The following is a 12,247-nucleotide window of genomic DNA, read 5'->3' as shown; positions in this document are numbered from 1 at the left end:
GTCCTTTTTTATTACTATCAACAGGATAATGTCCTGTGCCTGCGTGAAGGCCTCTCTCACAAACCCACTATCACTCCTACGTTGCCTTATCTAAATCCATTGTTTACCGCAGAATTTTCTTACCTGATTTTTTTAGTAGTTTTCTGACTGCGCCTACTTCTAACCCGGCCATAAGGTAGTCATTTTGGTAGCCAACCTGTTCGCGCTCCGCCCAGTTCTCTTTCGGACCAACTTGCATTTGTTTCTCTTAATTTGTACTATGATGCATTCTACGTAAATAATTTCAAAACCCAATTCCAATTCGAAACCGTTATTCCTATCAGCTGTCTTCCCATTTCCCTCTCGGGGGGCGTATGTTTTCTGTCAACATGTTCAGTGGTACCCTACGTTGTTGCCTTAGAAGTTAACATGGGAATAACACACTGGTTGAGGGACATTGTTTTAAACTTGAAGCGTTACTTACGCAAGAGGATTACTAAAATCATTGAGTGATTGTTCGTGGGCGCTTGCCGTACGCCATAAGCCAAGCTCATCAAGCCTCCGCAGAAATGCGCCATCACCGCCAACCGGAAGCGAGAGCGCGGCCGCCAGAAGCAACCGCCCGCGACCTGAAGCTGGAATCGGGCGCAGCGGCAACTGGAGTGCGGAAAGGGGAGGCGTGTCGCTAGGCTCGCCGACAATGTCACTACGGCGGAGACGCGGGAAAGCATCCGTGATATCAGTAAGCGCCGTTCCCGCGCAGTTAAGTTAATGGACCTTCTTCCAGTACCGGTCCTCCTAGCGGCCGCCACAGCGAACTAAAGATGGCAGTCAGGAACGCGCCCCAAAAAGTCGGGCTTTCGGAGAACTCGTGCAACAAATATCCTGGTCCTGCAGTCACTCCCGCACCCACCCATCTCCCGTACCTTTCACAAGAATGTCAAGGTAGCAAGCGCGCGTTCTCATAAAATCTGCAGTGTTCGAAGCACCCTTTCTTTACTTTTTTTTTCATTTTCCTTAATACCCTCCTGGTAGCCATGTGCTTGCAGCGTGGTCAGCCTCAAACGTTTGCCCCTTTCCTTAGAACGATTTTTTTGTGAGCTCGCACGAACCCACCACGAGTGTTCCACAGAAATGGATGAATGAATGAAACTTTATTAACATAAGGATGGCGACTCAGCCTAGAGGAGGCGGGTGGGGAGGGTGGTGTCAAAGAAAAAATAAAAACGTACAGCGCTAAGCAGAAAGCTGAGGGGCGCCCTTTTGTTTACTTTGCCGAAGGCGCCTGCCAAGAATGACGTACCGGCAGCCTGCGCATGCGCAGATCGCTACTGGAAAAAGGTCCATTCTCTAGCCGTTACTCGGCGGACGCGCTCGCCAGCAGTGCCTGAAACTGAACTTGAAGGGCGTGAATGGGGAACTAGCAAACGATTTGCAATCGTAAGGTTCGCGCTCTGGCAGTAATAATCCCAGAAATCGGCTGAAAATGTCAAGCAGTGCCTGGTTGCAAAGCTACTTTATGATTTTAGGCAGTTTTATTGCCTTTGCGCACGTTGTTCTATGTACTGTGGTAGTTCTACTTACCCCAGGACCATTCTCAAACAGTCTACAACAGTTTCGGTTTCGTTTCTGCATCGCGAAATTCATATTTAGCGCTACTACGCAGTCACCCAACTTCAAGGCTACCTGCCATGGCACCTGAAGCGTCCGCGACTGATCCTTGAACAAAGCACGGCGCTCCTGATTTCCCCCTACCCTAACCCGATTTCTGCGATAAGAACTTCAGATGCAAGTCAAAGGTCACACCCAGTCGCCAGATATCTGTTCCGCCGAGGACAGCGCTTCAAACCGGCCTTACACTGCCAGCTGTTCGCCTTCCAGTTTCGTTTCTATGCGAGGGTATATCCGGGTGTGTAATGTTGCTGCTTAGTTGAACTGTTTATTCGGACGGAGTCTCCGATAAGTTCTTGTACTGTTTCATTTGAAAAATGTTAGGTGGCGCTGCAATAGAGGAGGCTCGTTGTGTGGATCTTTTTTATCGCGCAACTGCTACTCGGCCAAAGACCGCAGGGCACGATTCTGTCGCATCGTACCTCATTTTTGTGAGCAAGGCTACAATTGCGAGTAAGAAGATGATAATAAAGCTCAGCTTTATGTTTTGAGAGATAACTGACCGTGAACGACAACAAGCATCAGCCAAGGCGTTCCGTTTTCAACTTCATGCATGTTTTTTTCCGCCTCGCGTGCTTGTCCCAAATATTGTGCTCGCTGTAAATGCCAAGTCAGCCATTGAAAAGATGTTTTTACGTTATGTGGGGGCAAATTGGTGCCTCTGATAATGACAAACCGCCAGATTTATTCCAGGAAACCACCCGAAATTGCACATTTTGAATTAGAGGTTGGGCTTCACCGCATGACACGAGCACCGTGCATGCTAACATTTTTTTTTATATCTGACAAACTGTTCCGCGCAAGTAGGCATTTTTTCTAGGGCGTGTTTTTGAAATGTTTTCCTACAAAATGTATATTCTAATTTTTTTCTACTAACGGTGGTTTGATATACACAAGTCCTTTTTTATCATTTTTTTCGGCAACTTGACAAAAATTTTGTTTTGATGCTTTTTTTACAACTATGATATAAAAAAACCTTTAAAAAACTGGTATTATTGGAAATGCCGTTAAATAATCTGCATTTTGTGCTCCTGCAATTAGTGCCGAACCAATTTTTTAGCAGGAAAAAAAATGTTTTCTTGGACCCCTAAAATTAGTCAATTTTCCGGCGGTAGCGAAAGAGCTAGGCTCTCAAAACAGACTGAAGGCCTATAATAGGAACAGACACGAAAGTTTGTCGTGATTACAAATTATACCAGGAGATCCGATTAAACGCATGAATGTGCAAATTACTTTTCAAATTTCCGTGACTGGTCAACTCTACCGGCCAAACGATGGATGGAACCTCCTGTCCAAGGGCGTGCGCCGTCACGATGCTCGCAGAAAATACACCTCGAAACGCTGGAGCTGTTACATTCTGGCACAAATTCAGCAACCCCCGCATCCACACAAGCGTACATGTTCTCTGCAAGTGGTTTGTGTTCGCGTCTGTCCATGGCTTTCCCAAGCGAAGAGTTGTCACAGTATGAAAAAGAAGTTAGCTTTCCCAAACCGATTTCAAAACTTGACTTATCCGTGGTTCCAGCGCCTTTGTTTAAATCCCATCCAACCCTCCTCCCTGTGAAGTGTAGCAAATAAGAATCTACGCTTTGTTGAGCTTCCGCCATTCTGTCGCTTTCACTTTTCCAGCGAACCTGTATATTGCTACAGCCGATTGGCTCAATCGTGTCCGGCGCCCGCGCACCGAAGTACTTCGGGGCAAACCCAACTATCTCGCGAAAGCACTGTAGCTCTGAATAAATGTACAGTCACGGACAAAGGAAACACGAACACAAAAATATGAATCAGAACACACAAACAGCGCGACCTCTTTTCGTGCAAGTGAAACTGTTGCGTGGCATTATTGCAGCATAACAACGATTGAAAATGTCTCTCTACAAATATACTACCAAGCCCGCAATCTATATTCTTTCTTTTTGCGTGTTCTAGATGGTATTTTTGTGTTCCCATTTCAGTTTTCCATGATTGTACATACCATGCAAAAGATCCTACGGCAATCGCCCCGTTACTCTAAGGTCCCGCCGTTTCATCTTATGCATCGATGCATCAGCTTATTTATGTCTTCTGCAGGGTGAAGTCCTGCCCCAGTATGGGAGGTTTCCGACGAATACTACTACACCAGGGTGATCAAATCCTGCTCTGGGGGAGTACACTGTTTTTGTCCCAGAAAGCACCCTGCATGCATAATTCTCCTGTATATTTTGGCCTCACTAGTAACCGCTGTTACAATTTCTACCGGACCGGACACCCCTCCCGTCTTCTCAAGTATATTAGGCACAAGGTAATCATGCCTAAAAATAAAAGGGGATGCAGTCGGGTGTCATAACAGCAAGCAGCCTTTCCGCCTTGTTTTTTTTTTTTTACGTCACAATGCGCTATGTAAGTATACGTAATTATGCTTTCTTTTCGCGAGGAAGGTTAAGAGGTTGTTGACGACTGGAACCCGCGTTTATTCGGCCAAAAATGTCCCTACTATAGTTCATACCGTAACAAGCTGCATGCAGCACTGTGGAGGCTACATTGTTTTTAATACGGCGCCCACTGAGGGCGCCTAATTCACCATGAAGGGGGCTTTCAAAGGACCTTTCAGTCTCCCCTATCGGCAGGTGGAACCGGAAGGTCCCGGCACCCATTTTCGCTTTTCTTCGCGGTGAGTTAGGCCAGTTATACTCTAGTTACACGGGCACAGTTAACCACGGTTAAGCAAACCGCGGTTAGACAAAATCGCAGTTTGCAGCGTTACACGACAGACGAAACTGCGGTTACCCGGCTAACCATGGTTAACGCAGACTCATCTTGGCCACCTCAGTTCGGTCACGCCAACCGCAGTTCCTGCAGACGCGCAGTGCTCAAAATCGCACAAGTCAGTTCGGACGCAAGCAGCGGCGCATCAGCGGAGGCGAAAAAAAAATCACCTGGCGTTAGGAAGAGGCGAAGGTTCTCAAATAGCGGGTGCCCCAAAGCTGCCCCCAAGACGCGCTTGCGTTCTTTGCGTCGCTTTCGCAATCAGCTCGACTGCCCGTCAGCAGCAGCTCATTTCCCGATCCACCCGATCAACTTCGACAAAAGCCATGCTAAATTTGTAAATTCCGCACATCGTCTGCCCAAAAAATGGATAAAGCAGGTAATCATGAAGCGTTTTCAGTATTCGGTAAGGATCGGCGCGCACGTCGGCCGTGCCTGAAAACACGCCGCACGGCACTGCAAGCGGCTCCAACCGGCCCAGACCACGGCAGCAACAGCTTGTCGCCGCTCTTCGAAATCAATCTGATCGCGGAAAAGAACTTCCACATGCGAGAAAGTGGCTGTTAGTGCGGTGAAAAATTGCGCTATGGATTGTAATTTGCAGTTGTAGAGATAGCGGTGGTCAAATATCTACCGCGACGCTAAGCCTAAAGTTCCCAACACCGAGTAGACTTGAGCAAACCAAGGCGGTTGCGAGCTGTTGGGGAAGCCCCTGTCCTCGCCGCGCGTGGGTGCGTTGCGTTTGGGTCTGAAGCGACTGCTTTAACGGTATTTCGCTTTGCCTACAATGCTTTTTTCTTTTGTTCTTTATTGTGAAGTTAAAAGTTTGCTAAAATATTTTTTGTTACGCTCACAACCAAGTGACCGCTGTCCACGCACTTGGAATTTCCCGTGCAACAACCAAAACCGCAGTTTGCGATAACCGCGGTTAAAGTTTAGTGACCACGGTTAAACGTACCTGCGGTTACTTCCGCCGTGTAACTAGGGTATTAGGCGCCCTTAGTGGGCGCTCTACTGACAACAATGTAGCCTCCACAGTGCTGCATGCAGCTTGTGGTATGGACTATAGTTGCCGCTACGCGTTATTCAAACGATCTTGAGTGAGTTAGCGAAAAATACCCCTGCATGCATACCCGCATTAAACATACGCCCCAATAGGTGCAAGCGCAATGGCGAAGTTTTCAAGATGTTTCCGCCGGACTCTGAACGTTTGACTCTGAAATGAGCTAATGCACTTGCTTCGCATGCTTTTGTTCGCGCGCCGACCACTGGGTCCTATGAATTAACACTTCAGTCAAGGTGACTCGAAAATGACGACAACCACGTCGTCGTTATGGACTACATCCTCTCGCTCCCTTTTTTCGGGAGCACTATTAAGGCTGACTGGTCAATGTGCGTGGCTGTATGTATAGGGAGCTTCCGACGGGCACGCGTAGCGACACATTTGGGATACTGGCTTTGACAGCTAGCAACGAGGGACGGATTGTGAGATTGTCAAGCGCGCTTCATTGATAGCTCCGATGAATGGCTCTGCTGTCACACTCTGACTATCGCGTACCCTCCGCTTCTGATTTCTAAGCAGCTGAGATGCCTATTTCTGCAGCACTGAGAAACCGACCACGCGATTGTCGACGCGGGGATTGGGAAGAGATCACTCCAGCTTTAAAAAGTAAAAGCGAGCACGTGGTATATCCCTGTTCGAAATTTTATGCCGATCGGGAATGTAATGGCGTATCTTAAAACCTGCGCTGGTTTTAGATGCAAAGCATCTCTTGCTCTCGGCTCCGTCATCCGTCGTCCGTCGTCCATCCATCCGCCGGCCCAGGAAGACACCGGCAACACGGTCGCTCCAGCATCTCATGGGCGGGGCTATGTCCCTCCCTTGTTGTGGCGCCGTCCACACCCCCACTGCGCATGCTCGGCTCATCTCGGGCCGGCCCAGGAAGACACCGGTAACACTGTCGCTCCAGGAGCCATTAAAGGGTAAGACACCTCCGGGCGTTCAGCAAGCCGAACTGCAAACTAATGGGCACTTGAATCAACCCCGTGGCTGCTTTGCATACTACTCAGGGTTCCCCTACGGGAAGATGATGTAACTTTTTAATGTGGAGGTTTAGTTGGCTCATTACACGATGATAGCAAGCCGACATAACCCGCCACGGTGGCTCAGTGGCTACGGCGTTGTGCTGCCGAGCTCAAGGGCGCGGGTTCGATCCCATCCGCGGCAGACGCTTTTCTGACGGAGGCGAAAAGCGAAAACGACCGTGTGTTATAGATTTCTGGGCACGTTAAAGATACACAGGCGGTCAAACGTAATCTGGAGCTCTCCCCTACGGCGCGCCGCATAGTCTTGGTGTAGCTTCGACACGTTAAACCCCACAATCAATCAATCAATCAATCAATCAATCAATCAATCAATCAATCAATCAATCAATCAATCAATCAATCAATCAATCAATCAATCAATCAATCAATCAATCAATCAATCAATCAATCAATCAATCAATCAATCAATCAATCCGTCATTAAAAACCCGTGGCAGGTAAAGAGCGGGTACAATGCCTTTGGCCGTTGGGTGCGACGCATCCTGCAATTTCATTGGGCGCTTACTCGCGGGCGATTCACTTCATGACGCAATCGGGCCTAGGGCGCGTTCGTGTCAACATCATCATCCGAGGCAGCAAGGCATGGGTGCAGGCCACGGGTGTAGGCGCATGACTGCGCCGACAGGAAGAGCAAGCGACTACGTAGCGAGCACAGCGGCGCAAGTCAAGAAACGGGCACTTCCCAAAATCCTTGGCCAGCAGACAAGCGGCAAACATATCGGTGCAGCGAGCAAGACGGTAGGGCCCTTAGGATTGACAGGAACAAAAATTAGGAAAAAGCGGCAGTAGCTACAGTGAGAAACAGCAACAAACTCGGGAACACCCCGCCGCAATACTAAAGACTGCGTCACCTTCAGGGACCTAATTTTCAGCACTTACACAACATCAAAATTGCATACGCCCCCCCCCCCCCCCACACACACACACACACAGTTCTCTTTCGCCACGTTGGTAAAGAAAAATTGAGCGAAACGGATTCATTCAAGCATTAAAATATTCACTTACTTTTGCTTCCAACTCATCCGTTTCTAAATCAGCAGTGAAACGTTTGCCGAAAACAAGGCTGTGTTGCCTACCAGATAAATATGCTATCAGCAGTAGCAAGGTGGAAATGCAGATGGTCCCATAGTTCACAGCTGCTTACATTAAAATAATTTCCCCGATGTGGCGTTTTTAGGAAGAGAATGAGTAGTCACACACAAAATCATTCCCCTTAAAATTAACCTTATAGGACTTGATTGGCGTCCCAATTTTCGAGACAGGCGGGGCGGATTGGTCGCCACCCGACTTACAGTGCCCGACGCAGACCTTGTTGGTGTCAAAGTCGATAACCTTGACTCTTCCTCCGGGTATGATTAACATGCTGAAAAGAAGACAATAATTACGTTGTTTGACTAAACAGACTGCGTGTGCGCGTGTTAATGCTCTCAGCGATGGCTCGTGTTATTGGCAAAAGTGAGAACATAATTTCAAAATTGGGATGCGATGAGTGCATTACAAAAGCGGAGTACATTATCTAAAACAACTGAAATTTGCTGATGCATGCAAAGGCAAAGACGAGTGAAAGAAAAACAAGCCAGACGTGGAACTAGGCAACGTGCGTCCGTTTTGCTTTGTACCTTTGCCAGTACTGTACTACTGTCTACAAGAATATCTCATTTTTCTTGAGCATTGCTCGATATTACACCCGGTATCGGTGGCCTGCCATTGCTTCATTCGCTTCATTTCAAAAAAATAAATTCCATATTGAAGGAGACTGCGGCTCCTGACCCGGTTAGTGTTTAGAAGGACTTATGTCACATGCTTTTGTTAGCGATTTTTACAAATGGTTGACAAATTCACAGGAACTATACCCCTTCAACACAGGGCGATTTTTGGTAACACTAAAAAAATAACACCATTCCAAAACTTGAGTAAGTTGCAGAAGTACCCATAAAAATTTCAGGAAATTTACAAGGTTTCGAAGGCTTTGTTGTTGCAAGATATTTTACTGACCAGAGAAGAAAAAAGTGAGCTAGGCAGGCGCCAGGACTTGCTAAACGTTAGCCACTAAGGCTCACCAACAGGCCGCCTGTTGTACTCCCTCCAGTGGAGCAAGTCGATCTCCGAGACGAGGGCGAAAGGAAAGAGGGATTTAAAATCTGTGGAAAGTAGTAGCTGGGGACTGGGAACCTCCCAAAAATCGGGCCATCTCCACTAATGTGAAACCTTGGGAGGGGTGAAGGATGAAGTGTATAAGTATTCTTGGCGCCTTGGTGTTTTTGCCCACGGATATGAAACGGTTGGAGGGTATACAGGCATACAGCTTTGCTGTAAAAGTCTCGCGTCTTTGAAGCACGAAGCATTCTAGCGTGAGGCGTTGGTAAACGAGTGACCCGGTGTGTAACGAATTCCTTTTGTAGGCGTTACGCTAAATAAGTGTACGAATCAAAACTGTTACTCAGCAAATGTATCTTCTACTCGTAGCACGTTTACGGTACCTGCAGTGTTCTTCTTCGACAAAACTGCATTTCTTAATAATGAAGACCTCTAGGCCAAACCACAAGAAGAAAGTCGTCTTAGCGCTTTAAGAAAATAAAGAAACAGCTGGAAAGCTTCGCTTGAATGGGCTTCACTTGCGGTGATATATTTCAAATGAACTGTCCTAAAATTTTCCTCTGATACGACACAACCCTCTAAGGAATTATGTTTCGTTAAGCAAAACCATTTTCCAGAATGTCTAATTTGGCTAATGTGTTGTGACAGCCTATGTATAGCTCTCTATTTCAGGTTTGACTGAAACGACACCCCTTAGAGCGTTTCTGCGCGTTTTAAGATGCGATTGCGAGGGGGGGGGGGGGGACTCATGTCGGTCGCTTAATCGCTTTCTGTGTATCTGCTTGTAGCACAAGTCGTATAGACCTATTTCTATAGTGCTTGTCAACACACTGTATTTGTCGGCTAGCAATGGCTTCAACCAGGACAACTAATGTGTTGGCTGTTATTTCCTCAACCAACAAGAAAGTATGCCACAAATGCATCGCGAGTAATGAGCTGTTCACACTATGGAAACAATCCACACGTTCCAGCAGGGCATTATGACACCAAAGTACACAACCTTGAAACTGCTATATAATGCAACTTACTGCAAATGTTTCTGATTTCATTTGTACTAGTTATAAGGACACCCCATACGGGAGTTATACCCATCGCCTAATTACTTGATAACGATAAGATTAAAGCAGGAAACGCGTAAACCATTTTCTATGTATTTTTCCTATTTGCGTGCACTCTTTTACGAGAAAACTACTTTCAAAGGTGCCCTTTCCTTCACAACGCGCTCCGTACACTTCGTGTGCGCCTACTGCGCAGACACACTGGCATTCCCTTCAGGGTGGAATTTAGCCAGCTGCGAGCATGTTTAGCGTGTATTAGCTCTGCTTAAGGAAGCACATAGCCCAGAGTAGGCATACACCAGGTGAGAAGGTAAAAAAAGTAAGACTAAGGCTGCACGAAACCAAATAGAAACTTGGGATGCCACTACCAAATGAATGAGGCGAGGACCCATGATATTTTCTGTTCTTTCGAGAATTCGAAATTTACTGAGGATAGGTATCTTTAAAAGGGGAAATAAAAGCTTGGTAAACTAAACAAAGAGGCCACGAAAAAGAGCTCGAACAACTCACTTTTTTGTACCTGGACGTTCACATGCGTACTGGGAAACATACTGTTGCGCACAAATGTCACTTGAGCATAGTTTTGTGTAAGCTACAAACGTTTTGTTGGTTGATGGAAGTTCGTTGAGAGGAAGTTTTATTGCACTTTCAAACTACTTGTATTTAATGTATTTTGTAAAAGATCTTGGAGCTCCGAGTACATGTGCGCAAAGCGGAGCAATTTGAAATCATTTACGCCCGCCGGAGTTCCTCTGAAGCTATCAAAGATAGGGAGGCAGCTCCCCTGAACTTATTTTGTGCTGTGGCTACCAATTGTCGAAAGCCACTTTAGAAGGCGCCGTTACTACCGCACCGTGCAAACCTCGTCGAAAAACGCGCCCCAGCAGCGGTGAGATGGTCGTGTTCTTACTAATTTGCTGGTTTTGGCAACGACCTTGGCCACGTACTTGGATGCCTTGATGTCTCTGTGTAGGAATCCCCTCAGGTGCAGGTGTTCGGTAGCCAGGATTAATTGCGCCATGACGATGCGACATTCTTCGGTAGGTAAGTAGACAACCTTGTCTAAAACGCGCATCAGGTCAACGCCAAAAACGAATTCCATCATGGTAACATAGGCATCCTGAAACGGAAAAACAGGCACGTGGAAAGGTGGTATATATGTGTCAATCTACATTCGCTGTAGTAGGTGTTACTTACAAACTAAGCAGGTAAGCTTAAAGGGCCAGCCTTCGCGTGGGTATACGGAGCCAATGTGAGTGCCGCCCACGATGCATCAAGCGTCGAGTCACAAGAACGCGGATCGACCCCTGGTATCGGAACGTTGCAAGCCGTTGGAATACCTTATACTATCTTAGTTGTCTCGGTAAACATCTGTCCATCATCTGATTTCATGAGCTTCCCAGACTTACATCGACACTTCTGCCCACATTCATTTATTTTTACTCGCAGTAGAGTGCAAAGTTTTCTTTCACAGTGGTGTACAACATTTAGACACATAGAAGCAAAACAAAATCGCGGGCCATTCTTGGGGAGGGGCGAAGCATACAATGTAAAAGTGTATTCTTGGCGCCTTGGCGTTTTTTCCAACGGAGATAAAACCATTGAGGGAAGAGGTATACAGCTTTGCTGTAAAAGTCTCGTGTCTTTGAAGCACGAGGCATTCTAGTGTGAGGCGTTGGTAAACGAGTGACCCGGTGTGTAACGAATTCCTTTTGTAGGCGTTACGTTAAATAAGTGTACGACTCAAAACTGTTACTCAGCAAATGTATCTTCTACTCGTAGCACGTTTACGGTACCTGGGGTGTTCTTCTTCGACAAAACTGCATTTCTTATTCAGGAAGACCTCTAGGCCAACGCAGGAAGAAAGTCGCCTTAGCGCTTTAAGAAAATAAAGAGACCGCTGGAAAGCTTCGCTTGAATTGGCTTCACTTGCGTTGATATATTTCAAATGAACTGTCCTGAAATTCTCCTCCAATACGACATAACCCTCTAAGAAATTTTGTTTCGTTAAGCAAAACCATTCTCCAGAATTTCTAATTTGGCTAACGTGTTGTGACAGCCCATGTATAGCTCTCTATTTCAGATTTGACTGAAACGACACCCCTTAGAGCTTTTCTGCGTGTTTTAAGATGCGATTGCGAGTGGGGGGACTCGTGTCGGTCGCTTAATCGCTTTCTGTGTATCTGCTTGTAGCACAAGTCGTATACACCCATTTCTATAGTGCTTGTGAACACACTCAATGCCCGTCTTTGATACCCGAAGCTCTCTAGCGCGAGGCATAAGCGAGTTTTCCGGTGTTTTAGTACCGTGACTACATGAGACGACGATTACGACGAAGGAGATGCCAACAGCCCCAGCCCCTAAGGGGCTTCGCACCTAAAAGGAATAAAATAGTGGAACCTCCCCCCTTGAAAATTACTTCGTTTTCACTGCATGGAATAATGTACGAAACGACTTCCCTTTGGACGAAGGTTTAGCGCGGTGAACCAACTCCCCCAGCACCACGTTTTATTGATGCACTTCACCTTCTGCCCTTCACTGCAAGAAAACTGTGGAAAAAAATGGTTTTGTAGAGAAGACGACGGGACATTC

At 46.7% G+C, this 12,247-nt stretch overlaps 1 protein-coding gene across 1 annotated transcript in view; it reads right to left on the bottom strand.

The window, feature by feature from the left end:
- LOC144158035 (uncharacterized) overlaps positions 1–12,247 on the bottom strand; it is a 210,887-nt gene that overhangs the window by 98,684 nt on the left and 99,956 nt on the right. The window contains exons 6-7 of the mRNA XM_077688715.1: positions 10,603–10,775; positions 7,793–7,863 (exon numbers count right to left, since the gene is read on the bottom strand). Of these exons, the coding sequence (XP_077544841.1) occupies positions 7,793–7,863; positions 10,603–10,775 (244 nt within the window). The remainder of the gene's footprint in view (positions 1–7,792; positions 7,864–10,602; positions 10,776–12,247) is intronic.

Source organism: Haemaphysalis longicornis, unplaced genomic scaffold (assembly GCF_048455015.1).
Source record: "Haemaphysalis longicornis isolate Haplotype H1 unplaced genomic scaffold, Haemaphysalis longicornis Haplotype H1 scaffold_1, whole genome shotgun sequence".
In the NCBI taxonomy this organism is placed as follows: domain Eukaryota; kingdom Metazoa; phylum Arthropoda; class Arachnida; order Ixodida; family Ixodidae; genus Haemaphysalis; species Haemaphysalis longicornis.
This window is presented reverse-complemented; position numbering and strand designations above follow the sequence as displayed.